Source organism: Topomyia yanbarensis, unplaced genomic scaffold, assembly GCF_030247195.1.
Source record: "Topomyia yanbarensis strain Yona2022 unplaced genomic scaffold, ASM3024719v1 HiC_scaffold_35, whole genome shotgun sequence".
Taxonomy (NCBI): Eukaryota; Metazoa; Arthropoda; class Insecta; order Diptera; family Culicidae; genus Topomyia; species Topomyia yanbarensis.
In genome coordinates, this window is record NW_026683547.1 from 174963 (window position 1) to 201082 (window position 26120).

Below are 26120 nucleotides of genomic sequence, written 5' to 3' on the forward strand. Positions count from 1 at the left end.
AAAGCTCTAAAATAAGTAATATAAAAAATTCTCGCCCAACGTGGGGCTCGAACCCACGACCCTGAGATTAAGAGTCTCATGCTCTACCGACTGAGCTAGCCGGGCTGATGAAGAGGTGATGTAAAAAGATAAATAAAAGCTAAAATCCATGATATAAAATTGTAACGTAATTTATAGTGGATTTTCTTTCTACCCGTTTTTTCTTCATGTACAAGAACTTCTCATACAGCGCACAGTGATGGCACTCAGAACAAAGTTGGCCAAAATCTCTAAAACATTCCAAATCACGGAACAAGGTTATTTTAGTACCCTGGATTCAATTTCGGTATATATATCACAAAACATGATTTTAAATTGACTAGGGTGGTTCCAAAACACGAATAAAGAAATTTCCAACTAATCTGGAAATTGTCAGTTTTGGCTTTAGTGTAGCAATCTGGTTGAATGGTATAATATTTAAAACCAATAAATTTCAGGCATAGGGTGACACTAAAACATTTTTTTACATTGGTTGTGAATTGATTATAATCATAGGCCTATAGGCTAGTGATTATATTAGTTATTTAACAACTAAATTGTATGGAAGTTAGTCAGTCTTGTACTTCACGTGTATTCTAATTTTTCACTCACTCGCTCACGCCTCGAAGTTGATATAATAGGGCCGGAAGCTACCATTAATCCAGTGAAAATATATTCGTTAATGCTCCTGATTTCTTCGAGTGATCCTTTCTATATTTCCGAACTTCTTTATTGGAAGCCACCTGAGCTTCGTCGGACAAACAGTTAATCGGAAGAATAGACCTTTTTATTGTTTCTTTCAATCTATCAACGAACGAAAGGATAAATTTCAAATGTCCTTTCAATTATCACGAACGCGTCGTAACATTGATTGGTTTAAAAAAAAACAATTATAGGTTATAGATCTGTATCATCTTGTTATTATTTAAATGAACATTTAAAATATATCTCGAAAACTCGAACATAAGGGTTAGGTATTTTTACATAGAATCTGTATGCAAAGTTTGAAAGAAATCAGTTAAGTAATTTTTGAATGACAGGTAACACCGAAAATCATGTTTTTTTCCAGAGACGTTCTAAAAAAAAGTTTCGTCACCCAGTCGTTTATCTATATTTTTGCATAGAAAAATTACAGAATGTTATTTAGATGATGCACGATATTATACAAAAGTTTCAATCAATTCGCTTCAGGCAAATTTCTAAAAAAAAAATCACACATTTATCACACAAAAATCATGCGAAAATTAAACTGTTATCCTTGAAATTTAATCAAATAACAATTGAAAAAAAAAATTCTTTGAATTTCGAGATCCCTTGTCCCATAAGACGTTGATTTCTTATGGGACAAGGGAGCTCGAAATTAAGATTTGCAACAATAGGAACTAAAATTAGCAATTGCACCATTATTGGTACATGTGTTCCTATAGGGGTACAAGCGGTTTTGAATACATAAACTGGTTAATAAACACTCTTTATATTTTGTCTATAAAGTAGGGATTGAAAACTTTCGTTTAACGTATTAACATCGCTTATACATCTATTCATCGATGTTTCAACAACAGTTTTCCTTAAGTATACGACTATTGGTACATCAATCCTACCGTATATAAAAAAGATAATAGTACAAGTTGATGTAAACTATGTTATCCCAGTGACCGTGGCAAACAGAAAGTTAGCAAAAGTTGAGTAAAGCGAAAATGATACTGGCAGAGTTTCTGCGAGCATTTCGCGCGATTTGTGCGAGAATTCTGGTAAAGAATTCGCTCAAATGCAACAACCGTTTCAGACAGAAGCGGATAAATCAGCCGATGCTGCTCACTTTTATCCAGAATTCAGCCAGGAATGTACGGCCAAGATCTCTGTACGATTCCTGCCACATCTTTGTCAGATGTTTTGCTCGATTCGTGCTAAGTTCTACAAGGGAGAAATTGCCAGGATCTTTGCACAGTTTATGTCCGAGTTATGCCCGGGTTTTGCTCGGTTTCTGTCAAAATTTGCCAGAAAACGCGAGAGAAACCGAGTTCGCCTTAGCTCAACTAACCCGACAGGATACGCGCAGAAATCTGACAGGGCTGCCAAACAGCGATGCAACATGTTTTTGTGAAATGTCTGTAGAAGAATAATGAAAATGTCTGTAAAAGTCTGTAGATGGTTGTTTAAACTTTATTTACAATACGTTATTACTTCAAAAGTAGCTTGAAATTTGTAAACTATTGTGAAGGAATCACTCGCATCCAGATAAAATTATTCAAGTGCAATTTTGTTAAATACTATTACTCTTTTGAAAGTCTGTAGATTTCTGATTACGTCTGTAGGAGACCATCAAAAGTCTGTAAAATACAGACATGTCTGTAAATCTGGCATCGCTGCTGCCAAACCAAGACTGACAGAAATCTAGCAGAGCGGTCTCTGCCAGAAAATTTGGTGACTTGGGAAACATCGACGCTCTAGATTGGCGATTCTACGTTGAAAACGTTCACAGATAGCGCTAGAAGTACAGTGTTGCTGAGTTCATTTTGTTCTGTCATAGTGCATATATTTACAGTAAACTTTGGTAAGAAAATAACTTTCGAACAACATGTTACCTTTAAATTTGATGAGAATTGCTTACGAAAACGAAGGAAAACTATCATTTTATAAGATGATGTGATGAGTAAACATCTTACGAAAAGGGTGTATAACATAGTGGTTTCTAATATCCTTCGCAGAGCTATGCGTATGCGGTTCCGAAAGGTAATTTTTTGAGCACCGTAGCCATCGTAACATCATTCTCCGTTCCTCCTAAGTCTAGCTAATGAGATTGTAAATTCATGAAACTCTCCGGATCACGCGAGGAAATAATATATGCGGCTAATTGGAAAGTGTCAGCTTTGCATTATACACAGCCGATCCTTCTCTCTGATAGGATAAAAAGAATCACCTGCGTAGTCCAAAATATTAAGGAGTTTAACATTTTTACTGATTGGGTCTCGGTTTCCAGTTGAAACTTTATTAGGCAAAGTATTTTTATAACCACCATAATACCCCGACTACATTTCGAAGAAATGAATGAGCCAAATAGTTTCAAATGGCTGTAGTTTCCGAATAATTGCAAATAAAACTAAATTTCTTACTCTTTTCATTCATATTTTGGCACTGGTAAGCTTTTTCCGAGAAGAAAATGAAGTTTTTGTTGGAAACTACGACTTACTTGCGACTGAAAAAAAAACAAACTGTATCACTTGGTCAGTTCATGAGCTGAATAATAGGTGTCACATGACTAATTTTAGCTTTGCTGCTAGTCGCCAATGGTATTGCAATATGATCAATGGAAAATCAAAAGCTTTCATTCTAAGGGGCATGGATTTTTCTGTAATCAGCCTACATAAGTGAAAACAGCAAATGCATGAGTAATCTGTTGTAGCAAAAATGCATATTTCGAATAACGAGGATTATAGCCTGTGATGCGAAATTTATTTCCAAGTGCAAACTTTCTGTTGAATTTACCACAACCAACATTCAAATTCAAAGCTTCCCTTATTCATTCACTTCCAAGCTAACGAGAATTTCATACAAAATCGAACGCCATTATTTCAAAGCAGTAGTTTCTTAACAAACCAAAACCTTAATCTGCTTTGTAGAAGCTATTTAGATTAAAAGATTAGATCTTTAGCACTTTCGAGCATACCTGAACAGTTTTCAAAGCATTTTTGCCCGAAAAACCAAGTCAGTACACAAGAGACATGTTATTAATAGAATGGAAAATCAATCGAAAATAATTGAGCGACTTAGCTACCGTATGCATCATACAAACAGAATACAACGGAACCACCCTCACTAAATCGTAACTAAGGACTACGTAAAGTAATCAAACTGTTTCACGTAAAGTAATCAAACTGGTCACATAAAATATATCTGCGTTGAAAAATTCATACGCGAACGGAGGTCTTAGTGTAATGTACGTAGTATCACAAAGGTTTTCTTCCATTTAATTCCACTATGTTTCATGAACATATTGAAAAATTTGTTTGAAAAATTCATGTTTTCTGAATTAAGGAAACCCTTGGGACCACCCTAGATTGTCTAATTTTAGTTTAGTGCACCAAAAATATTTCCAGTCATTTTGAACTACTTTTGAGGTTTTGTCCAGCTTTTGTAAGGAGTGGTTCCACTGTGAACTGCGTAAGAAACATTGAACTACATATTGCAAATACAAAAGGTAAGCGAAGTAAAAAAAATATTTTTGGAGATGCGGGGCATCGATCCCCGTACCTCTCACATGCTAAGCGAGCGCTCTACCATCTGAGCTACATCCCCTTATATCTGAGCACGAGAAATAGTAATACAAAACGAAATGGACGTAACAAAATGTATCGATCTGATTTATTTGCTCTTTATAGGTACCTCAACGTACATAATTGGAATAAATGCATTTTAATCAATAATTGTCATATTTTGTTGACAAAAAATGCTGGTGCAGTGGATTGCACTGGTGTTGCATTTTCGAGGCCATGATGCATTCTCAATTCTGCTATAAAGTTCAACACCAGTGCGATCCACTGCTCCAGTGTTTTCCAATGCAAAACGGCAAATGAATCCTCAACTTTACAATGAACTCATTCCCATTCATTCATCAACATAAAACAATCATACAGATTTTCTAACTTCTAATGTCCTTTTTCTCTGGGCTGAAACTGAGTCAGTTTCGGACCTAACTGCTGTCAAACCGTTTGTTAGGATATGCTCCAATGAACTAAGATTTCGGTTGGGTTCTAGAGCTATCACTTCTCCGGGCTTAACCCAGAAATTGCAGTTTTCAGGCGCGATCTCCAGTTCTTCAGAATTAGCAATGATTTCTTCAGATAAAGCTGTTAATTATATTTTTTTCGCAATATATTTAAAAAGTGTAGAAAGGGCTTGTGTTCAATTCTATTTTGCTTGGCAGACTGTTCTTTCCAAGGCGATGAACATGAGTCTAGAAAGTACCTATTTCGGATCTCGATCAAATAAATTAAATTAATCCTATTAGAACTTTTTGAATCTCCTAAAGTTGGAAATGGCATTAAAAGACGCTCCAAATAGTTAATTTTTACTTCTATTTTTTTCGTAAAACTAGCTATGTGTTGCTACTGATTATTTGCTGTTGCTGCTTGCAGCAGTCCTGTAAGCTAGGGGGAGTGATCGTAGCTTCTTTACTGGAACGTCCATATAGCATAGTTTAATTATACTTGCCAATAGCTTTTTCTGAGATTCCAGCACAACTGAAGCCGTGCTGCTGGAAAATACAGTCTATCAGCTCATGTTTCATGTGAGCAACCATAATCAATCTCTGAAATCCTCTCGATCCGTTAATCTCAGTTCTTTGACTAGCACTTTTATTCAAGCCATTTGGTTTTGGTTCCAGTTGGCGGAACGTATCAATAGTATTGCGTGGGAAAAACGGCAAATCGATTAAAACTGCAGCGATAACTTCGCGAAATATCTTTTATTCCTCGAGCATGCTTTCACGGTTACGCTTCGTTGTTGATTGATTGTTTACTTTTCTATACAGGGCGGTACTCTACTCTTGTGAAGTTCTACTGTTGTGGTCGACTGAAACTATTTGGTTCTTTCCGGATGTAATGATTTCAAAACATTTGTCGTCTCGGTTTACTACTTCATAAGGCCCTTCGTACGGTTGTTGGAGTGGTCGTCTAACTGCATCAATTCGTAGGAACACATGGTTACAATCCTTTAGCCTCGGATTTATAAACTTTGGTTCCTTGGAATGACGAACGTTCTTTGGTGCTTTCAAATCCGAAAACCGTTTAATGTCATGACTTCTGCAAATTCCATACGAACCACATTTTGTGCCGGTGAATCGAAGAATTTTCCGGGGGTTCTTAGTTATTATCTAACGAGCTCAGCTGCAAAACATCAAAAATCTTCTCGAAAGACGGATTTTAAACCAAGCAGTATCAGTGCCGTAATGTCCTGAAGCGGTACCGCCTCTGGCCAACGTGAAAATCGGTCGAAAATTGTGAGCAGATAACGATATCCTTTGAATGGCAACTGTGACCCAAACAAATCGACATGAAACGAAAGCGAGCCTTTAGCGGCCCTTACACGTTCAATATTTTCGTCAATACCAGTATTGACGATATTGTTACAATATTTCAGTCCCGTTTGAAATCCACATCGTCAATACATTTTTTCCATTACACGTACAATACTTATGTCAATACTCTCAAGTATTGACAAAAATATTGAACGTGTAAGGGCCGCTTTTGGCGTGTCGAATTTCGAGTTCGGTGCAACGGTGTGTTAAGAAATTTTAGACTTTTGGCCTTCCTGACGCTCTCTGACAAACTTCGTGATGTCCTTGTTTATCGATGTTCAAATGAGTTGATGAGGTGATGGGTTTTCTTGTGACTCTGATTCTGTGCCAATCCATGTATCTGTCTCATTACCGCCACTCGATGTTTTTCTGGAATGTAAGATCGGAAGCAATTATTTATGGAAACATTGCAATATATCGGCGAAGAACGGAAAACGATACAGTTGAAGATTAGGCGACATTTTTTTAGAATTTATTAAATCGAGTAGTTGGCGGTCAGTTATTTGATCTTTCGCAATAATGTTGAAATCAATTTTAGAGACAATTTCATTCACGCTTGACATTGCGTCCGCGACAATGTTATCTCTACCGCTGATGTGGCGTATGTCCGTTGTAAACTCTGACAGGTATTGTAAAAGCCTTTCTTCGTGTGGGAGGCGGCTGCTTGGATCGGTAGTCATAGCGTCATAGGTAGTCAGTGCGGGAAATGGTCAGTAAAAATCGTAAATTGTCGTCCCTATCAAATGTCAAATGTTTAAAGTGTTTCACATCAAATGTCTAAAGTATTTCTCTACGAGTTTCGTTGCCGTTAGTTCTCGGCCAAAAGTAGTGTATTTCTGCTGACTCGGGGAACTTTCCAGAAAAAAAAAAATCCTTGCGGTTTCCGGACCCCCTTTTCAAGTTGATGCAGTACTGCTCCCGCGGCACAGTTCGATGCATCAACTATGAGACCGAGGCGTTTTGATGCGTTTGGATATTGCAGCAACGTTGCGTCTGCCGGCGAGTTTTGGCATGCTTCAAAACAACGTGAAATCTTTTCATCCCACGAGATTTTTCTAGAATCATTCTTTCGATTGTATACATTCAGCAGCGTGAGAAACGCCGCAATTCCTTTATTGTTTTTGGAGTTGAATAGTCCAAAACCATTTTAACTCGAGTAAGGAGTGTTCATACTCCTTCGTTGCATACCAAGTAGACTAGGAACTCAACCTGAGGAGAGAAAATTTGCATTTATCGACGTTTATGGTTAAGCTATTTTCCTTCAGACGGTCTAGCACGATCCGCACATGTTCTATATGTTCTGCCTCATTTGAGGATGTAATACAGATATCATCGATAAAAACAGTGACGTAATCAAGGTGGGCGAACGATTTGTTTATAAATTTTTGGAAGGTGCGTTGCAGAGGCCGTAGGGCATTTATCATTTTGCTTATCGCGAGAAATTTTGAGGATTTTCGAGTGTCTTCTTAAAGATTACCTCAGATTAAGTGATGTTTTGTCTCTCGTTCCTAGGTGATACCGCTGTTCTGCCTGCACCACTCTCCTTGGCGGTTAGGTGTAGAAGAGAGCAGTGGTCGTTCGGCTTATATTATCCTCCACAGCGAGTGTGGCACAAATATTGATTGAAATTAAATTCCTGTTGTAATGTTCGATAAAATAGAATTTTCTTCCACCGAACGTAATCAATCAACTCAGATTGATCTAGCCAACAGTTCGAAATTATAATACTGAAACACCATTACACAACAATAAACTTTCTTCCCTAGGTTTTGCTCCAGCGCTTTTTGTCAGTAAAATATATCCTATAACAGTCAGCATACCGCTTAAGCTGAGTGAATTTCTTTTGTCCTGTTTCTTCTCGTCTAATTAAATTAACAAATCCCATCACATTTTCAGTTTTCTGTTCTTTTATTTAGATCTCTTCTTATCCACCTTTATTCAGCGCCTTCATTTGCCCTGCAGCAGATATATGTCCTATTTACAAACATTTACAAGTGTTACACAATAAACGATCCAGTACTAGTTGTGTCTACGGGTTGCTAACCTGCTCTCTCTCTATCTCTCACGCGCACACACGGTTCATTCTGGTTTCGCACGTTCTCGCCGACCGCACAAGCAGGCGCGACTCACACCTTGGATAAATCCCGTTTGCAAAGAGTTGTAGTTTGTAATCGCTTTAACGCTTACGCTTTTGTATTTTTTCTTTTGTTTTGTCTTGTTTTCTTTTTACTGGTAGGAGACTTGATCACTTCTAAATTTACAATATGTCTAATATGAATGTATATAATAAAAATTAAAAAATAGATCTTTATATATATATTGGTTTTCTTCTCCGTTTCGCGTTGTTTACTTTTTTCTGCACTTTCTATAATGTTCTTCACTCTGTGCATGCATGTGTCGCGTGTGTCGATCTCGTCTACTTACAACAATACTCATTTCACTTCAGTTTCCGATTATTATCTTCTTTATCAGTTTTGACTGCTGTTTCCCTTTCCTTAAGCTTTGTTCGAGTTTAATGATTTCTAAATGCCGTTTTCAACTTCGACCCCTCACCCGTCGGTGGGTGTCACTAATAATGGAATAATTTCGTTTGCTCTTAACTGGTACAATATGACAGCACAAAAAGTGATCGTACAGCAACCTAGTATCTAGGAAAAAGGTTGCAACGGGAAAAATCCGGTTTTAAATGAGATTGACATATTTTCTAACTAACTAAATCAGTTTATACTGGTCCTAATCGAACACAAGAACAGTCGAAGGTGGATCAATGTTCAACTAAACAAAACTACACATTTCGACCTAGACTAATCAAAACAACCTTAACAATAGTGTTTTTTCTTTAGTGGAAAATTGGCTTTCACTGAACGCCTTTTGCCACCCAAAATAAAGAGGAGATACTAAAATGTTAACATATTCCAGGTTACACTCATTAACGATCGGGTGATCACTGAGATTGAAAAAACAAAGAGGAATTTGAGCATTTGGCTTTGCTAGTTCAAGCTAATGACTATTCTGTAGCAGCAGTGGGGAGAATTTGTTCCATTAACTAAAGTCACCAATATCGTAGTGGTAGGCAGTTTGACGGAAAATTTAACGCAGAAATGCAGGAATGGTTCCTTTCATCACCTATTTATCGTAGTAATAGTAATAGTAGTGTAGCATCAATAAGACCATCAAAACCAAATCCGTATAATACTTTGACTGTTTCGTCTTAACAATTGTCGCGTTCAAATTGCTTGAAAAAATAACCATTTTCCATTCAGTGTTTTGTTTTGTTTAGAAAAATATATATCACATATAGCACTTTTTCGTCATCCTCGTTCCCTCTCAGTTGTGTAGGTTTTATCCAACGCATTCGATCTATTCGTTTCCGTCTGATTTGTAGCAGGGCTAACTAACTAATTCATCTGTGTCTATTTTGACGCACCTAATGTAAGAGTTAATACGAGAAAAACAATCGACCAAAAACATACATATGGAGGAAAGTTCTGCGTTGATACCTACCAGAGGATGAAATCATTTCCCATTTTCCAACATTTGCCTAAACTAGTACTACTGTTCAGTTCCACACTCACATTCATAACAGAAGGAAAGTAAAAACTTTATACCTTTTGCAGTTATACTACAATATTTTGTTATACTTTTCTTTGTTACAATAGTTACTTGTTTAACGCTTTTTTTCTGGACCCGGAGGAGAGTAATCTCTTCTTTTTTATGCTTTTCTCGTGTTTTGTTTTTGCTTATGCTCAGACTGAGGGCGCTACCTTTTTAAACAACGGTTCTATCTGCATCCGTTTTGTTTTCTGATACGTTTCTATTTTCCTATCTTCACTCATAGGCTTTCCGATGTATGCTTTCAAGCAGGCAAATGCAAAAAATGTTAGCCTGCTCAGAAAGTGTTTCATGCTTCCAAAGTTCCAATAAGAAAACGAACCATTTCCTTCTTTGATCAAATACTTGAGAAGATCTCACGGTATTTTAATAGTTACTTAATTCTTTCTAAATAGTGAGAAAAAACGTCTATTTGATTCTCGGTTTCCTATTTGAGTGATGTACATGCTTGAATCTTCTGCTTCTGTTTCGCTTTCAATCAATATTTTTGTTCACGTCGTTTGTTCTTTTTTTGTTCTCCTTATTAGAAAAATAAAAATATCTTATAAATATTGTTATTGTAGTTGTAGTGGATTTTCCGCTCGACATTCTCGAAGAATGCACTGTTGCTGCTGATACTACCAGCAGTGACCGACACGCCGTCTGGTTGTTGATGGCTGCTGCTGCTGCTGCTACTGGACTGGTGCTGGCGGTGGCCATCTTGTCAGACCTTATTGTTGGTATAGTGACGCCGGGGCAGCTCGCCGTACGTGCTCCGGTCCGGATAGGCTTCGGCGTACAGCTCGGCATTGCTCATCCTGCTATAATTCTGTATCAGTGGCGCAGTTGCTGCAAAATGGTTCAAATTGAAATGGTTAGAAAATGAGGGTGAAGATGCGTTCGGAAGGTTCGTTAGTTTATTGGTTAATTAAAAAAAACGAAAGCAAAAAATTGGTGCATGAAGCGTTTACCGCCATGTTAGTATTTTAACGATTTAAGATAAGTGATTGAACAATAAACCACAATGTAACAATAAATGTGACCACAGTCGTGTTTGACTGGTAGCAAGATCAACATGATTACTGTTCCAAACACCAGTAACCTGATGCAGTCTGTATGCACATGATAGTGCTTCTCGTTTGAGGTGTATGTGTAATGGTTTGATGTTCAGAACGGCCTCAAAGGCAGCAGTCGGAGGAGTGGTGAAAGCACCAGCCAACGCCATTATTTGCAGCTGGCTTAGCTTTGACTGGTCCGCCATCACCTCTCTCCCTCTGCCACCACACAAGGCGTCCATATGACAGTATTGGACGTAAAATTGTAGTGTAAATCCAATAGATGTATTTAGGCAAGTTTACTTTCTACTTCTGCCCAAGTCAGACGTACAATCGAACCAAGTAAACAATAACTAGCAACCTCTCGATCTAGTGTGCATTGTCTCGAGAACAAAGGAAACTTTTAATTTATTCTTGCCATCATGAGTAAAGTTGACGAAAAATCTCTGCTCCGACCCAAAACAGCGGTCGTAGACTTCAAATTCTGCTCAATAAGATTGAGTTTTCGTGAAGTGGAATAGCTGCTGAAGGTGAAGATGCAGCTTAAGCTCAAGGAGGTTATGTATCTATAATATCATCATCTTCACAATGTAGTACTCATATCATTCAACAAGTTAGCCCAAGCCGAACGTTTCATTTTGCAACTTGAAGCACGGGGCTGAAAGTGATAAAGTTGGAATTAAGATTCCCGTGTATATAGAAAAAGACTACGTACATGTAAAGCTACATGACCTATCACCACGTACCCCTCCCGAAATAATCGCAAAATACATATCGCAATACGGAGAAGTAGAATCCGTTACACGTGATACGTGGAGAAATTTCTTTCCGGGTATACCTAACGGTGAGGGGCAAAGTATTGTAATAGGACAGCGCACTACGGACAACCTTGCGCGGAAGATATGGAGGAGAATGCATCTCTACCGATTGCCAATGAATCCACGGAAAACCAACTCAAAAAAAGAGTCTTCAATATCAATACCTGAACCACAAACGGTTGCAAAATTTGTGGCAGCTCACAGTGGCGGATTTGCCTAAAAACCTGGCCAAAAGTCGAAAATTGTATGGTAGTACTTTGGGTTCTAGTACATACATTGTCCTTAAGATTGTGCTGCAGCATGCTATTTTAAGTGAAACACTCCAAAATTTCCATATTTGAGGTGTTGACACATCCAAACAATTTAGACATCGCGTTTTGCTCATATTTTTCATCGAGCGCCCGAAATATCAGTACTATTCAAATGTAGCTAAATTTTGATAAAAGTGCCGGTTTCAAATGTGTAATAATGGAAAGTAATGCTGACGGTATGTACTTTATTTATATGTATTGATGTCAAAATATATTATTTTTCTTGTTTATAAAAAATGTCAATAACTTTCACGCTTTTGAAGCAGACGGTTCCAACCAAGAGGGTGAATGTTTTGACGTTTCTTTGAAAAATGAGTGAAGCCAACATAAGCTGGCTTCCTGGCTCGGATAGTTGCCAAAAATGACAGCGAATGCGCTTTAAGCAACGTTCACATTGCTACGAGCCAATGTTGTTAACACGACCGGAAACTTGTCGCATGCAAACAAACTTCATTTTGATGTGCTTAACCGGTATTCAGGCGATAAAAACGTACGGATTTTATAGAGAAGAAGCAATGCAAGAAAAGGCGTGCTTTCTCATATACCTATTGTTAATATTCATTTATTCTGAATCCCACCTTCAAACAGAGTTGTACAGTTCATGTGAACAGACCTTAAATATTTGGAACGTAGCTAGCGCTACTGGCATTTGGTGGTAGCTTCAAGCAACAAACAGTTTTCATGGGGCTGGTTCCAACAGACATTTTTGCTAAATAATTGAAATACTTTTTTTGTCCGCGTATGTCCACTATGTTTCAAGGTAATTTGTGTTCCTTGAACGATTCTCCATTTGGAACATAATAGAATTCTTGCCCGAATTTGCCCATTTATGAGTAATCTTTGATTAAGTGGAGACGGAGATGGATTATAAGATTTCTAGTTTAAAATTTCGACTCGTACTTTTAATTACTGCTGCACCTCCGGTTGTCATAGCGAGTCGCACAATACTGCACTTTGATCAGGAAGAATTGTGTATTTAGTGGTGAAAATTTTATCGAGATTCATAAACATGTTCAAAAGTTAGCCAAAGTGTAACGCAAAAGACGTAAATAATTTTGGTCGTTCACATTGAAATCCAACGAGCTCAACAGAAGTAATCGCCAAAGGTTCCAAATATCAAAAATCGATTATGAATACAATGATTAAACGTTACTATCAAAATCAATGATGAATGTCATGATTAAAGGAACTATGACCTTTGATCATGCAAAGCAAAACAAATCTAGAGGTGGAATAAATGACTGGATACTACAAACGAAAAGAGTAGAGTAGTGCAAAAGAATACTGGAATCTCCGGCCGTGATTTGGCCAAAAATCTCACTTTGGCGTACACTCCAGCTTGGCGAAATTGTTTGTGAGAAGGTTGATAGTCGTAGCATGTCAGCAAGCATGACAACAAAACGTGGTTGCTCAAAACTATACCAGGAAGCAGTACCAGCATGTTCTGACCAAGTATAACGCATGAATTTAAATGGACATTTCATCGTAATAATGGACTTTGGACAAATCATCGGTCAAATTTAATTTAAATAAATTTATGAATCTTAGTGAATTTGACTTGTTTTCGTATTTTTGTCATATTAATTTTTTAGTTACTGCAATTTGCATGCAAACTTGTTGTCAATTTTCACTACATGCATTTCGTCGCAGAATCGGCTTATTTTCTGTAATCTAGAAAAATACTATTTTTCGTTCTTTGAGAAATATGTGCATCGGACAGCAATTGAACAATAATCGTACAGAGAGTTTAAAAGTTTTGTAACTACCTTGCATAATATTTCAAAATACTTAGTTTGAAATGAGTAATAACATCAATTCTCATAATAGCTCATTATCTAGACATCTAGACCCAAACATCTTAATGCGTGCAAATCAACAAATTCTATCATTTAGCTCACGTTATTGGCATACACTGGAGCCTTTAAATCTTCATTCATGAAAATTTACTTATATTTATATTAAAATGTAGGCCATTTTGCATCCGCCATTTTGAATTTTGAAAATCTGAATTTAAAATCGTAATGTGCGCCCCAAAAAACCGTGGTATGCACCTTTGCAGGTCAATCAAAACCATTTTCGGCTTTTGGCCAGGTTTTTAGGGAAATCCGCCACTGCACAGTGGCTCAAAACAGCGTTTTGAGGTACTTAATTCACTAGAGTCAAAACTGTCCATATTAGCAATTTCACATATTCTACAATATTTGTGTGTGTAAAAAGCGCCATCTTTTGGTAGCATTATTTTTTAAAAAAATTGATCATAGTAGGCTACAGAAAATTTAACTTTTGAACCGAAAGAGATAGCGCTTGGCTGTCTTCGACAAAATTGTAGAGAAGAGTATTTTTATAAATTTTACAGAAGACATGTTGTCTCTGTCACTCATAGTAATCGAGTTTTGAGAAGTTCTCTATGGTGAACTCCTTCATTTCCTGTTTTTACTCATAACTTTTTTATTTCTGATTTTTCGCATAAACAATGTTCTAAGGTATTTTTTATCATTATAAACCACATAACTTTTCCGAAGAGACCAGATAGCTGTGAATGCTGTGTAAAGACTTATAGCTGATTCTGATTTAATTTTGGCCTGTTTTTGAACCCGTGTGACCTCACTATCGGCAAAAATTGTAATTATACTATCAATTATTCTAATAGGACTAGGTTTCACCTACAAAACGAAGGTAAAATTGTTTGTCCATAAGCACCCGTTCAAAAGTTATACACTTTTGAAAACTTTATGTATGGCCCTCCTGAAGCACCCGTTCAAAAGTTATACACTTTTGAAAACTTTATGGTTGGCCCTCCTGAAGTCGCGTGAATGACTCACTGAACGAGTAGGCGCTGGTGTTCAAAGACGCTTTCGCTTGATTTCCTGAGTAACGCGCACTCTGTGTACTAGTGCGTCTACCGGAAGGTTAACACTGATATTGAATGATTTTCTAATGGGTGATATACAATTTCATCTCGGTCCAGATTATCGTAGGAATGTTAGCTTCTGGGCAAAAAAGATGATGCATAAAATTGCTGCCTTCACCACAGTCTGAAATATTTGAAAATATCCAGCCGGTTAATACAGCAATTATATGGAAAATGTGTATCTTTTACTTCTTTATCCATATCCTGAAACTAAAATTCATAAGGTATAAACCGGACCGAGATGAAATTGTATATCACCCATTAGAAAATCATTCAATATCAGTGTTAACCTTCCGGTAGACGCACTAGTACACAGAGTGCGCGTTACTCAGGAAATCAAGCGAAAGCGTCTTTGAACACCAGCGCCTACTCGTTCAGTGAGTCATTCACGCGACTTCAGGAGGGCCAGACATAAAGTTTTCAAAAGTGTATAACTTTTGAACGGGTGCTTATGGACAAACAATTTTACCTTCGTTTTGTAGGTGAAGCCTAGTCCTATTAGAATAATTGATAGTATAATTACAATTTTTGCCGATAGTGAGGTCACACGGGTTCAAAAACAGGCCAAAATTTAATCAAAATCAGCTCTAAGTCTTTACACAGCATTCACAGCTATCTGGTCTCTTCGGAAAAGTTATGTGGTTTATGATGATAAGAAATACCTTAGAACATTATTAATGCGAAAAATCAGAAATAAAAAAGTTATGAGTAAAAACAGGAAATGAAGGAGTTAACCATAGAGAACTTCTCATAACTCAATTACTATGAGTAACAGAGACATGTCTTCTGTAAAATTTATAAAAATACTCTCCTCTACAATTTTGTCGAAGACAGCCAAGCGCTATCTCTTTCGGTTCAAAAGTTAAATTTTCTGTAGCCTACTATGATCAATTTTTTAAAAAAATATTGCTACCAAAAGATGGCGCTTTTTACACACACGAACATTGTAGAATATGTGAAATCGCTAATATGGACAGTTTTGACTCTAGTGAATTAAGTACCTCAAAACGCTGTTTTGAGCCACTGTGCACTGTGCAGCTGTTCAGTCCATATTGACAACTGCCAAAGCAACATCCAGCACCCCAAAAACCACTGTAAGCAACATCGGCGAAGAAGAGTGTAGAGCCGGCGTCGACGGTAAAACATGATGATGAGTTATGTTCTACCATAGACCATGCGGTAGACTTGGGTACAACGCCCAACTCCTACTTACCAGAAGGCAAAGAATTCTTCACATTTCCTTTCGATCATGTCCATATGAGCCTGCCTAGTCCTAGTTTTCCGTTCTAAGTTTATAACTGATTCACACTAGAATACCTATCCGTCTTTCAATTTCATTGCTTTCGTTTCTCTTAGTCTCAAATTTGCCAAAAATAGCCAAAAAAATCGATACAGCAAAACTTAATACAGTCGATTCTCCCCATTGTACCTTCAGATGATTTTTTTTAATTTCTCAAGAGTGCCTCGTAAATATCGATGAAACAATGGTTACCAGCGCTTCTTCTCGGCTTGAATCGCCTGTCAATCCGGGACACGAAGAATTCCCTTTGGTACCTCTGAAAAGACACATCGGCGTTTTGGTGCTTCTGCTTCTGCTTGAGTTCTCTTGCTAGTGGCCTTTTTCGTCTTACTGGAAATCCATTCCATAAAAAGAAAAATATCAACTATCGTGGAAAAATTTCATTGAGTGCTCTCTCGAGCTGTGGATCATGGAATTACTACAGGGTCGATACCAGTACCTATTCAGTCGTTCTGCTTGTTAACAGTGCAGTGAATCAAACGAACGTTTCTACCTAAAGTCTGCTGTCTATATGTACCGTGCCAGTATTTTAAACAATCAAAGCAATCGAATAATAAAATTCGTACCAAGCCAGTGTGAACAATAAAGCACCGTTACTTACGGAGGGCTGCCGCAAATACTTAATTTCCTTATATCTGCCTGTTTCGGTGACGAGCAAAGAATGCGGTTACTAAGTATTGCGTTTATTCAACCCGAGATACATGCAGATACCCCATGACCGCACATAATTTCCAGAATAGACTTGAAGGACGCATTTTCAAAAGCACCTTCAATACCTAGGAATTTTACCCAAGCTAGATTGCTTGAGCGAGAAGGCCTTTTCGATATTGCAAACAACATCGTGAACCAGAGTGATCGTGGATTTCGCACACTGATATGAATGTTGCATTTTGTGTAGTGAATATTCAACTAAACTAACGTTCCTGATGTGATGAGCGATTATCCGTTCCAAAGCTTTTAGAAAAAAAAACCTGTTTTAATCCACCTAGTGGTACAATTGTGCCTTTCTCATTTACCTGAACTATGGTTCAATAGCTGGTTACATTCAATATAATTGTGAAAATGTCCATTAAATTCTTATTATACTTAGCATGTATGTCACGACTACCACGAAAGTCGACGCCGACTCACTTTAAACAAAAAGTGTAATATTTAGAGTAAATTGCCTATTTTATTCTATTTGGGAGGGTGCCTCACTAATTCATTAATTACGTCGCCTACAAACAATGGATTGCGTACAAATTGGCATCAACAGCTTTGCTTCGTATTTAAGAACCAAGATAATAACACAAATGCCCTGAAAACGGTGAAATGTTCGTGTTTGGACGCACCGAAAACTCGACTCGAATGCCCCTTGATTGCCCTACAACTTGGCTTAATGAGTTGAACAAAGATGGCAGACGCTGCTCTAACCAACGGCTTCAAATGGGTAGGGTGATAATAGAAATATGGCGAAAATAGGCTCATTACCCTAATTAGCTTAATCAGCATGAGTTTAACGTTATCTTTATGTGATCATAATTTGAAATGCTTGGTAAATGGCTTTGGAAAGGGAGTGGGGAAGGGTTAGCAGAATGAGAGCGGAGGATGCGTCAGAAATACTTCATTTTCGTTCGGTATGCGATATGCATGAAGAAAATGCAGGTGCGAGGGTGGTTCACGGAGAAGGGGGAGATGATGAAGTAGAGAGGTGTAAGGGTAAGAGGAGGAAGGCGATGCAATATTCAACTGCATACTATGCCTTCCATTTGAGACTTGATTTGTGAAAATCGGTTTAGTCATCACCGAAGAACCAATTGTCGAATATGCCCGGAATCCGGGACTTCCGGAGTCGTTGGTAGTGGACAATATATTCAAAGAATGTTTCATTGGTAATTAGTGATCTAGATCTGCGAATCGAAGTATTTTGGTGACCATTTCAATAGTTTTTAGCCTCTGGGGTATTGCGATTGCAACGGTTTATATGGGAAATTACAGTGTGACCTTACTAACCAACCTGTAACTCCGGAACCAGAATCCAGAACCGAATGAAATTTATCAGTAGTCAATGGGTTGATGTAAATCTTTCATTTGAAATCAAGTCTGTAAAAATCGGTCAAAAATTCGCTTGGAAATAGGTGTGATATTAGCTTAGGAACTTGGCGAGTTCCCCGATTGAATCATGAACCGTCATAGGTGGCCAATGTGGTCAAAGCTACTTTGAATGATCATTAGTGCTCTAGACCTGCAAATTAAAGTTATGTTACACCCTTTTTAATATGCATTACATTATTTGGACATCATGGTGGTACCAGTTTATATGGGAATTTGCTGTGTGACCGCATTCTTCAACCCGTAACTCCGGAACCGGAAGTCGGATCAACTAAAAATTCAATAACAGCTTATAGGAGCGTTATACCTTTCAGGTTCAGCCATCTCTGAGAAAATTATGTGAGGTTAAATGACACACACACATATACACAGACATTTGCCGATCTCGATGAACTCGAACTCGATGAGTCGAGTGGTATATGACACTCGGCCTTCTGGGCCTCGGTTAAAAAGTCGATTTTTACAGTGATTGCATAGCCTTTCTTTATATGAGAAAGGCAAAAAGAACTTAAACTGATGGGCCTAAAACTTTTAGCTTCTTCATAATTGGAGCGTCCCCTTTTGGGAATATATCTAACAGTTATTTCTCGCCATGCTTTCTGGATATACCCGGTGCCGTCTGGAAATACTGGAAAGTATCATGTTTTTCAAGACATGTTTGAGAATATCAAATTCCTTTTGTCGTCAAGTCCCCAGTCGCCGTGCATGCTCCATTCACCGTGCAGTTTCAAAACCACGAAATCGACGGAACTGGTTCTCTGAAACCACAAATCCTCTTATTTTATCGTTTTATTGAAACATTCTAAATAAAAATAAACATTCTAAATAAACTTGAATCAAAATTTTAAATACACGGTGAACGGACCCTTTCATGCACAGGTAATAGTGACATATAACAGTGACTGGTGACTATGACATGTTCCAAACAAATGTTTGTTGCTAAAAATTTAATATCATTTCTAAATTGTGAAGTATTATGAAGATATTGACTATAAGAGCTGTTATCATTTTGATAAAAAAAAAACAACCCTTGAAGTCATGCCGAATCCGCTTAAACGCACGGTGATTAGTGACTTGACGGTAACAGGGAAAATATTCCATCTTTTCCAGGCGATTTGTATGGAGTAATCAGGAATCAGAATATATTGGCTCAAATGGCACGTTCCCCGTATGTAGTCGGGGATTTGTGCCTTGCCGTGTGTTATCATCATTTCCGGAGCGGAAGGAAAGGACAAAGAGGTGTGGGGAAGTAGAATTAGAAGGGTGGGAAAAATAACAGCACAAAAGAAAAACAAACAACAGGTAAGTTAAACTCACAAGTAGTTCAACTTGCCTGCGAATGAGCCTAAAGCTCTTTACCACATTGGATTAGAAACTTTAGTATGTCTCTGAGTTTCAGTCGTCCAAACATGGTTTCGTCTATATAAGGACGGCCGAAGACTCGAAATCGCAATTGCACTACCGCTGGACAGTTGCATATCAGATGATATGAGGTTCCGTAGTCGGATTCACAAAGATCACATGAAAAAGACTCAGCGCGCTGAATAGTTGCCATGTGATAATTGAGTTTGCAGTGACCGGTTAAAGCCCTGGTCAGCATGCCGCAGTGGAGCTTCGAAAAATGTAAGAGATTTTTCGAAACCACTGGACATGGTTGTTCTAGAAACGCCTTTGTTTGGCGCCACGTTTGTAGATTTCTCCAATAATTGCGGTGCTCGGACGAAGCCCAGGACCGTATTTTTCCCTTATCTAACTTGTCGAAATTGGCAGCGCGGGCTCAGGACCAACGAAGTCAATCGCTGAACCTGCCCTGGTCAATTCGTCAGCCCATTCATTTCCAGTAATACCGCAATGTCCGGGTACCCAGACAAGGTCGATAGTGTTGACAATGCTTAGTTCTTCGATTTGGGTTCGGCACGCGATCACTAGCTTGGACCGGAATTTGTCTGAGCTAAGGGCCTTGGTTGCAGCCTGACTATCGGAGCAGAAGTTTATAACTCTGCCGGACAAACTCAGTTGAAGGGCCGATTGCACCCCGCACATAATCGCAAAGATTTCTGCTTGGAATACAGTACAGTATCTACCTAGTGAGTGAGATTGTTCCAATCTCATTTCACGACAGTAGACACCAGCACCAGCACGTCCCTCCATCAGAGAACCGTCAGTGTAACAGACCACTTGCGTTTGTTGTTGTCTTTCCATAAAGCCAGACAACCACTCCTCTCGAGAGGGAATCTTCACATGGAATGTCCTGTAAGCAAAACTACATGTGAGTGTAATATCGCTTGGGAGCAAAAATTTCTTCTCCCCATGTAGCAATTTGCGACCACAGTCGTGTTTGACTGATAGCAAGATCAACATGATTACTGTTCCAAAGCCCAGTAACCTGCAGTCTGTATGCACATGATAGTGCTTCTTGTTTGAGGTGTATGCGTAATGGTTTGATATTCAGAAGTGCCTTAAGAGCAGCAGTCGCAGTCGTGGTGAAAGCGCCAGTCAACGCCTTGAGCGCCATTCTTTGCAGATGGTTTAGCTTTGACTGGACTGTCACCACCTCTCCCCTCCGCCACCACACAAGACATCCGTATGACAGTATTGGACGTACAACTGTCGTGTAAATCCAATAGATGTATTTAGGTTTGAGACCCCAGGTCTTTCCAAAAGGTCGTCTGCACTGCCCGAAGGCCATGTACGCTTTCTTGACTCTGAACTCAATGTGAGTAGACCAATTCAGTTTGGAATCCAATATGACTCCAACGTATTTGACTTGATCTGCACACAGTAGCTCAGAATCAAAGAACTGCAAGGGACGAACCCCGGTTGTTATTCGCTTCTTCGTGAAAAGAACCATTGAAGTTTTGCTTGGGTTAACTAATAGTTTAACTTGTCGACACCACTGTTCGACAGCTCTTAATGCCTGTTGCATTAAGTCAAAGATTATTCTAAAGCAAAATCCAGTAATTAGTATTTGGTAATCGTCAGCAAACCCGTAGGTTGGAAATCCAAGCTCATTGAGTTTCTTCAACAAGCCGTCAGTAACAAAAAAAATTTAAATCTTGGGCACGATCTGTCGTTGAACGCTCATCTCCGTATTTGTTGCTTTTTAAAGCTGGCTTTCATCGAAATGCTTCCCGGATACATTCTGCAATACCTACAAAGAGGACAAAAGAAGCACATGAGAGGTTTTAGCGTACCTAAACAGTTAGACACACAACTTCCAACGGAAAAAGTCTGTTGATGTACGGAGCATCCTGCTGGAACGGATTGCCGATGGAAATCAAACCGAAAAACCGGAAATACGCCTTCAAGAATGCACTGAGGAGAATTACATACTTTTAGTGTAAGCCAATTTGAAAATGTTATAACTCCTAATGTAAACTCTTAACTCTGACCAAAACTTTTCTTCCTGGACCTGATGTACAGTGTAAACTAACAGATTTTCGTAAGCAATAAAATTACAAATTGTAACGTGTTTCGCTATGAAAAATGTCGATTAGCCTTGGTATTGGACAGCTTCGATTCTGTCAACTACGTTCCGGTAGTAAAACTCTGCCCATCGAAATTTTCTGACAATTTGTTTAAAATCTTTCTCTTGGAAACCCGACATGGTCGGGTATGAGTTGCGTTGCGGAGTTGCAAAACCAGGACTTTCGTACATAGATGAGATCAACAAACTCTGTGGTGTGGACAGTACAGTTTCAAATATACGCATTCGGGAAGGTTTCTTGAAGTCTCGGACTATTAAGTAACGAAACCGCAATACTAAACAATTCGGCCAAAACGCGGGCCCGAGAGCTGTATAACTGGAGTTGATCAAATTCAACGGATGCATCCTTATAGGCGATGAAACGAATATATTGGTTTTCAACCAGCTTTCGGAGCAGAAGTTTTATGCTTCCAGGGATCGCAAAGATATTCATATGGAATACATTTTTTATAGCAAAATACAATAAGATTACAGGTAAACTTGTTTGCAAAAATCATGTTATGGCAGGGAATCTGCAACTATAGCCAGAAGAATCCGATTTTTTTAAACAACCAACAATATGAATGAACAGTTATATAGCAACGAATCCCTGAAAAAACGCGTGTATCCACTCATTAGGTCAACTGGATCCCCTTCAACTTATGGCCAGATTTGCGGAATTGCATCCAGAGTAATGTGTAAACCCCCAAGCTGCCCGGAATCCCGCTCAATAGAAATGCATTGGGGTACCATCAAAACTAGAATAAAGTAGAGTAGATTTGGCTTTATTTCAATGGCCAGATACTAGGAAAAAGCAGCCGGTGAGGTTGACCAGCGATTTCTGCAGAAGTTTATACCACGTTTTAAGATTCATGCATGTAGATGCATGAAGTATATGATTCTTTGAATATCTAAGATGACTCCGAGTTTCTCGGCGTGAATGAAATGCTTTAGTCAAGCAAATTGTTGAATTGAATCGGATGAAGATTACACGCGAACGTGACAGTTGAGCATTTACACAGATTGAACACCATTTTGTGTAGATCACACCACTTACTAAAGCTGGTCTGTTCTCTCTAGAGAAATTTGGTATTTGTTGAACCCTATATCCAACAAAAATGCATGTCGTCGATGAAAAATGAACGTATATCGATGTGGCTTTCTTGCAGGGTGCTAGCAATATGTGTAGATAGATAGTCCTTAAGGCTCAAACAACTTTGGTTGAGCATGTCTAAGTCTACATGTGTACATCTTTATCCATGTTTAATTTATATAATTGTTTTTCTTATATCACATCCCTGAGGATTTAATTTGTTCCACAATTACTCTTCATGTAACTAGATTCATGACTGCGTGCCTCCTCAGGCGACCAGTACTCCTCAGAATTTTTGATCTAGCCACCGCTGCGCTTCTTATTGTCTGGTACCTGCTGGATTGGAGCAGAAATCTACCTTGGTGGGGTTTTTGGACGACATCTTACAACATGCCCCGCCAATCGTACCCATCCTACTAAGTCTCGTAAGTTCGTAATTCATCTTTCTTTTCCATACGCCGTTCTCATTTCCTCCGCCGAAGATCGTTCTCAGCACCTACCTTTCGAATACTTCGAGTACTTTGTACACGACGTACTTGACGCGGTGGTGCGGCTTCCTGTATCTCAATGTTTTGTGAAGTCCATAGTAAGCATGACTTCCGGAGATAATGTGCCTTCTGATCTGCCAACTAGTGCTATTGTCCGCAGTTACCAATTAACCAAAGTAGATAACTCGTCAATTACCCCAAACTAATCGCCAGTTATCACAATAGTTATTGCTGCCCAGACGTGCTATATTGCGCTCAGTTCTTGAAAAAGATTTTGCTTTCCAGTCTTGCTACCGGGTATATCCCGAAAGCATGGCGAGAAATAACTGTTAGATTTATTCCCAAAGGGGGGCGCTCAAGCTATGAAGAAGCCAAGAGTTTTAGGCCTATCAGCTTAAGTTCTTTTCTTCTGAAAGCTTTGGAACGGATAATCGATCATCACATCAGGAACGTTAGTTTAGTTGAATATCCACTGCACAAAATGCAACATGCATTTCAGTGTGGGAAATCCACGATCACTCTGCTTCATGATGTTGTTTACAACATTGAGAAAGCCTTCTCGCTCAAGCAATCTAGCTTGGGTGTATTTCTAGATATTGAGGGTGCTTTTGACAATGTGTCCTTCCAGTCTATTCTGGAAGCGACGCGCGGTCATGGGATACCTGCATGTATCTCAGGTTGGATAAACGCAATGCTTAGTAACCGCATACTTTGCTCGTCACTGCGACAGGCTGAGATACGGAAGTTGAGTATTTGTGGTTGTCCTCAGGGCGGCGTTCTGTCACCTTTGTTATGGAACTTAGTAGCTGACGGCTTGTTGAAGAAACTCAATGAGCTTGGATTTCCAACCTACGGGTTTGCTGACGATTACCAAATACTAATTACTGGATTTTGCATCGGAACAATCTTTGACTTAATGCAACAGGCATTAAGAGCCGTCGAACAGTGGTGTCGACAGGTTAAACTATCAGTTAACCCAAGCAAAACTTCAATGGTTCTTTTCACGAAGAAGCGAATAACAACCGGAGTTCGTCCCTTGCAGTTCTTTGATTCTGAGCTACTGTGTGCAGATCAAGTCAAATACGTTGGAGTCATATTGGATTCCAAACTGAATTGGTCTGCTCACATTGAGTTCAGAGTCAAGAAAGCGTGCATGGCTTTCGGGCAGTGCAGACGAACTTTTGGAAAGACCTGGGGTCTCAAACCTAAATACATCTATTGGATTTACACGACAATTGTACGTCCAATACTGTCATACGGATGCCTTGTGTGGTGGCAGAGGGGAGAGGTGGTGACAGTCCAGTCAAAGCTAAACCATCTGCAAAGAATGGCGCTCATGGCGTTGACTGGTGCTTTCACCACGACTCCGACTGCTGCTCTTGAGGCACTTTTAAATATCAAACCATTACACATACACTTAAAACAAGAAGCACTATCATGTGCATACAGACTGCAGGTTACTGGGCTTTGGAACAGTAATCATGTTGATATTGCTACCAGTCATACACGATTGTGGTCACAAATGGTTACATGGGGTGAAGATATTCTTGCTCCCAGCGACATTACACTCACTTGTAGTTTTCCTAACAGGACATTCCATGTGAAGATTCCCTCTCGAGAGGAGTGGTTGTCTGGCTTTATGGAAAGACAACAACAAACGCAAGTAGTCTGTTACACTGACGGTTCTCTGATGGAGGGACGTGCCGGTGCTGGTGTCTACTGTCGTGAAATGAGATTGGAACAATCTCACTCACTAGGTAGATACTGTACTGTATTCCAAGCAGAAATCTTTGCGATTATGTGCGGGGTGCAATCGGCCCTTCAACTGAGTTTGTCCGGCAGAGTTATAAACTTCTGCTCCGATAGTCAGGCTGCAATCAAGGCCCTTAGCTCAGACAAATCCCGGTCCAAGCTAGTGATCGCGTGCCGAACCCAAATCGAAGAACTAAGCATTGTCAACACTATCTACCTTGTCTGGGTGCCCGGACATTGCGGTATTACTGGAAATGAATGGGCTGACGAATTGGCCAGGGCAGGTTCAGCGATTGACTTCGTTGGTCCTGAGCCCGCGCTGCCAATGCCGACAAGTTGGATACGGGAAAAAATACGGTCCTGGGCTTCGTCCGAGCACCGCAATTATTGGAGAAATCTGCAAACGTGTCGCCAAACAAAGGCGTTTCTAGAACAACCATGCCCAGTGGTTTCGAAAGATCTCTTACATTTTTCGAAGCTCCACTGCGGCATGCTGACCAGGGCTTTAACCGGCCACTGCAAACTCAATTATCACATGGCAACTATTCAGCGCGCTGAGTCTTTTTCATGTGATCTTTGTGAATCTGACTACGGAACCTCATATCATCTGATATGCAACTGTCCAGCGGTAGCGCAATTGCGATTTCGAGTCTTCAGCCGTCCTTATATAGACGAAACCATGTTTGGTCGACTGAAACTCAGAGACATACTAAAGTTTCTTATCCAATGTGGTAAAGAGCTTTAGGCTTATTCGCAGGCAAGTTGAACTACTTGTGAGTTTAACTTACCTGTTGTTTATTTTTGTTTTGTGCTGTTATTTTTCCCACCCTTCCAATTCTACTTCCTCACACGTCCTTGTCCTTTCCTTCCGCTCAGGAAATGATGAAAACACACGGCAAGGCACAAATCCCCGACTATGTACGGGGAACGTGCCATTTGAGCCAATATATTCTGATTCCTGACTTAACGGAAGGCCCCGACTCAGTGACACTGGTTGGGTTGTTAGTCAGGATTCCCTTCAAGCAAGCGATGCGATTGAGAAAATATTTTCGTGCATAAGATGTTTGAATAGTTTATTGACTGTAGGATACGTAAATGTTCTAGGCGTTTAAACTCTGGGTAATCGTTTATCGAGATTGTTTCACCGGCA

General features: G+C 39.2%; 1 protein-coding gene and 2 non-coding genes across 3 annotated transcripts in view; all 3 read right to left on the reverse strand.

Annotated features, from left to right (window-relative positions):
* Positions 1-32: 32 nt before the first annotated feature.
* Positions 33-105, reverse strand: Trnak-cuu (transfer RNA lysine (anticodon CUU)). Its single transcript has one exon. It is a non-coding gene; the product is annotated as a tRNA-Lys (tRNA).
* A 4136-nt stretch (positions 106-4241) lies between these two features.
* Trnaa-agc (transfer RNA alanine (anticodon AGC)) lies at positions 4242-4314 on the reverse strand. The gene has a single exon. It is a non-coding gene; the product is annotated as a tRNA-Ala (tRNA).
* A 3669-nt stretch (positions 4315-7983) lies between these two features.
* The window catches only part of LOC131695308 (disintegrin and metalloproteinase domain-containing protein 10-like), a gene marked incomplete at its 5' end in the record, with an annotated part of 36733 nt that continues 18596 nt past the window's right edge, over positions 7984-26120 (reverse strand). The window contains one exon of the mRNA XM_058983776.1: positions 7984-10534. Within this exon, the coding sequence (XP_058839759.1) occupies positions 10410-10534 (125 nt within the window). The remainder of the gene's footprint in view (positions 10535-26120) is intronic.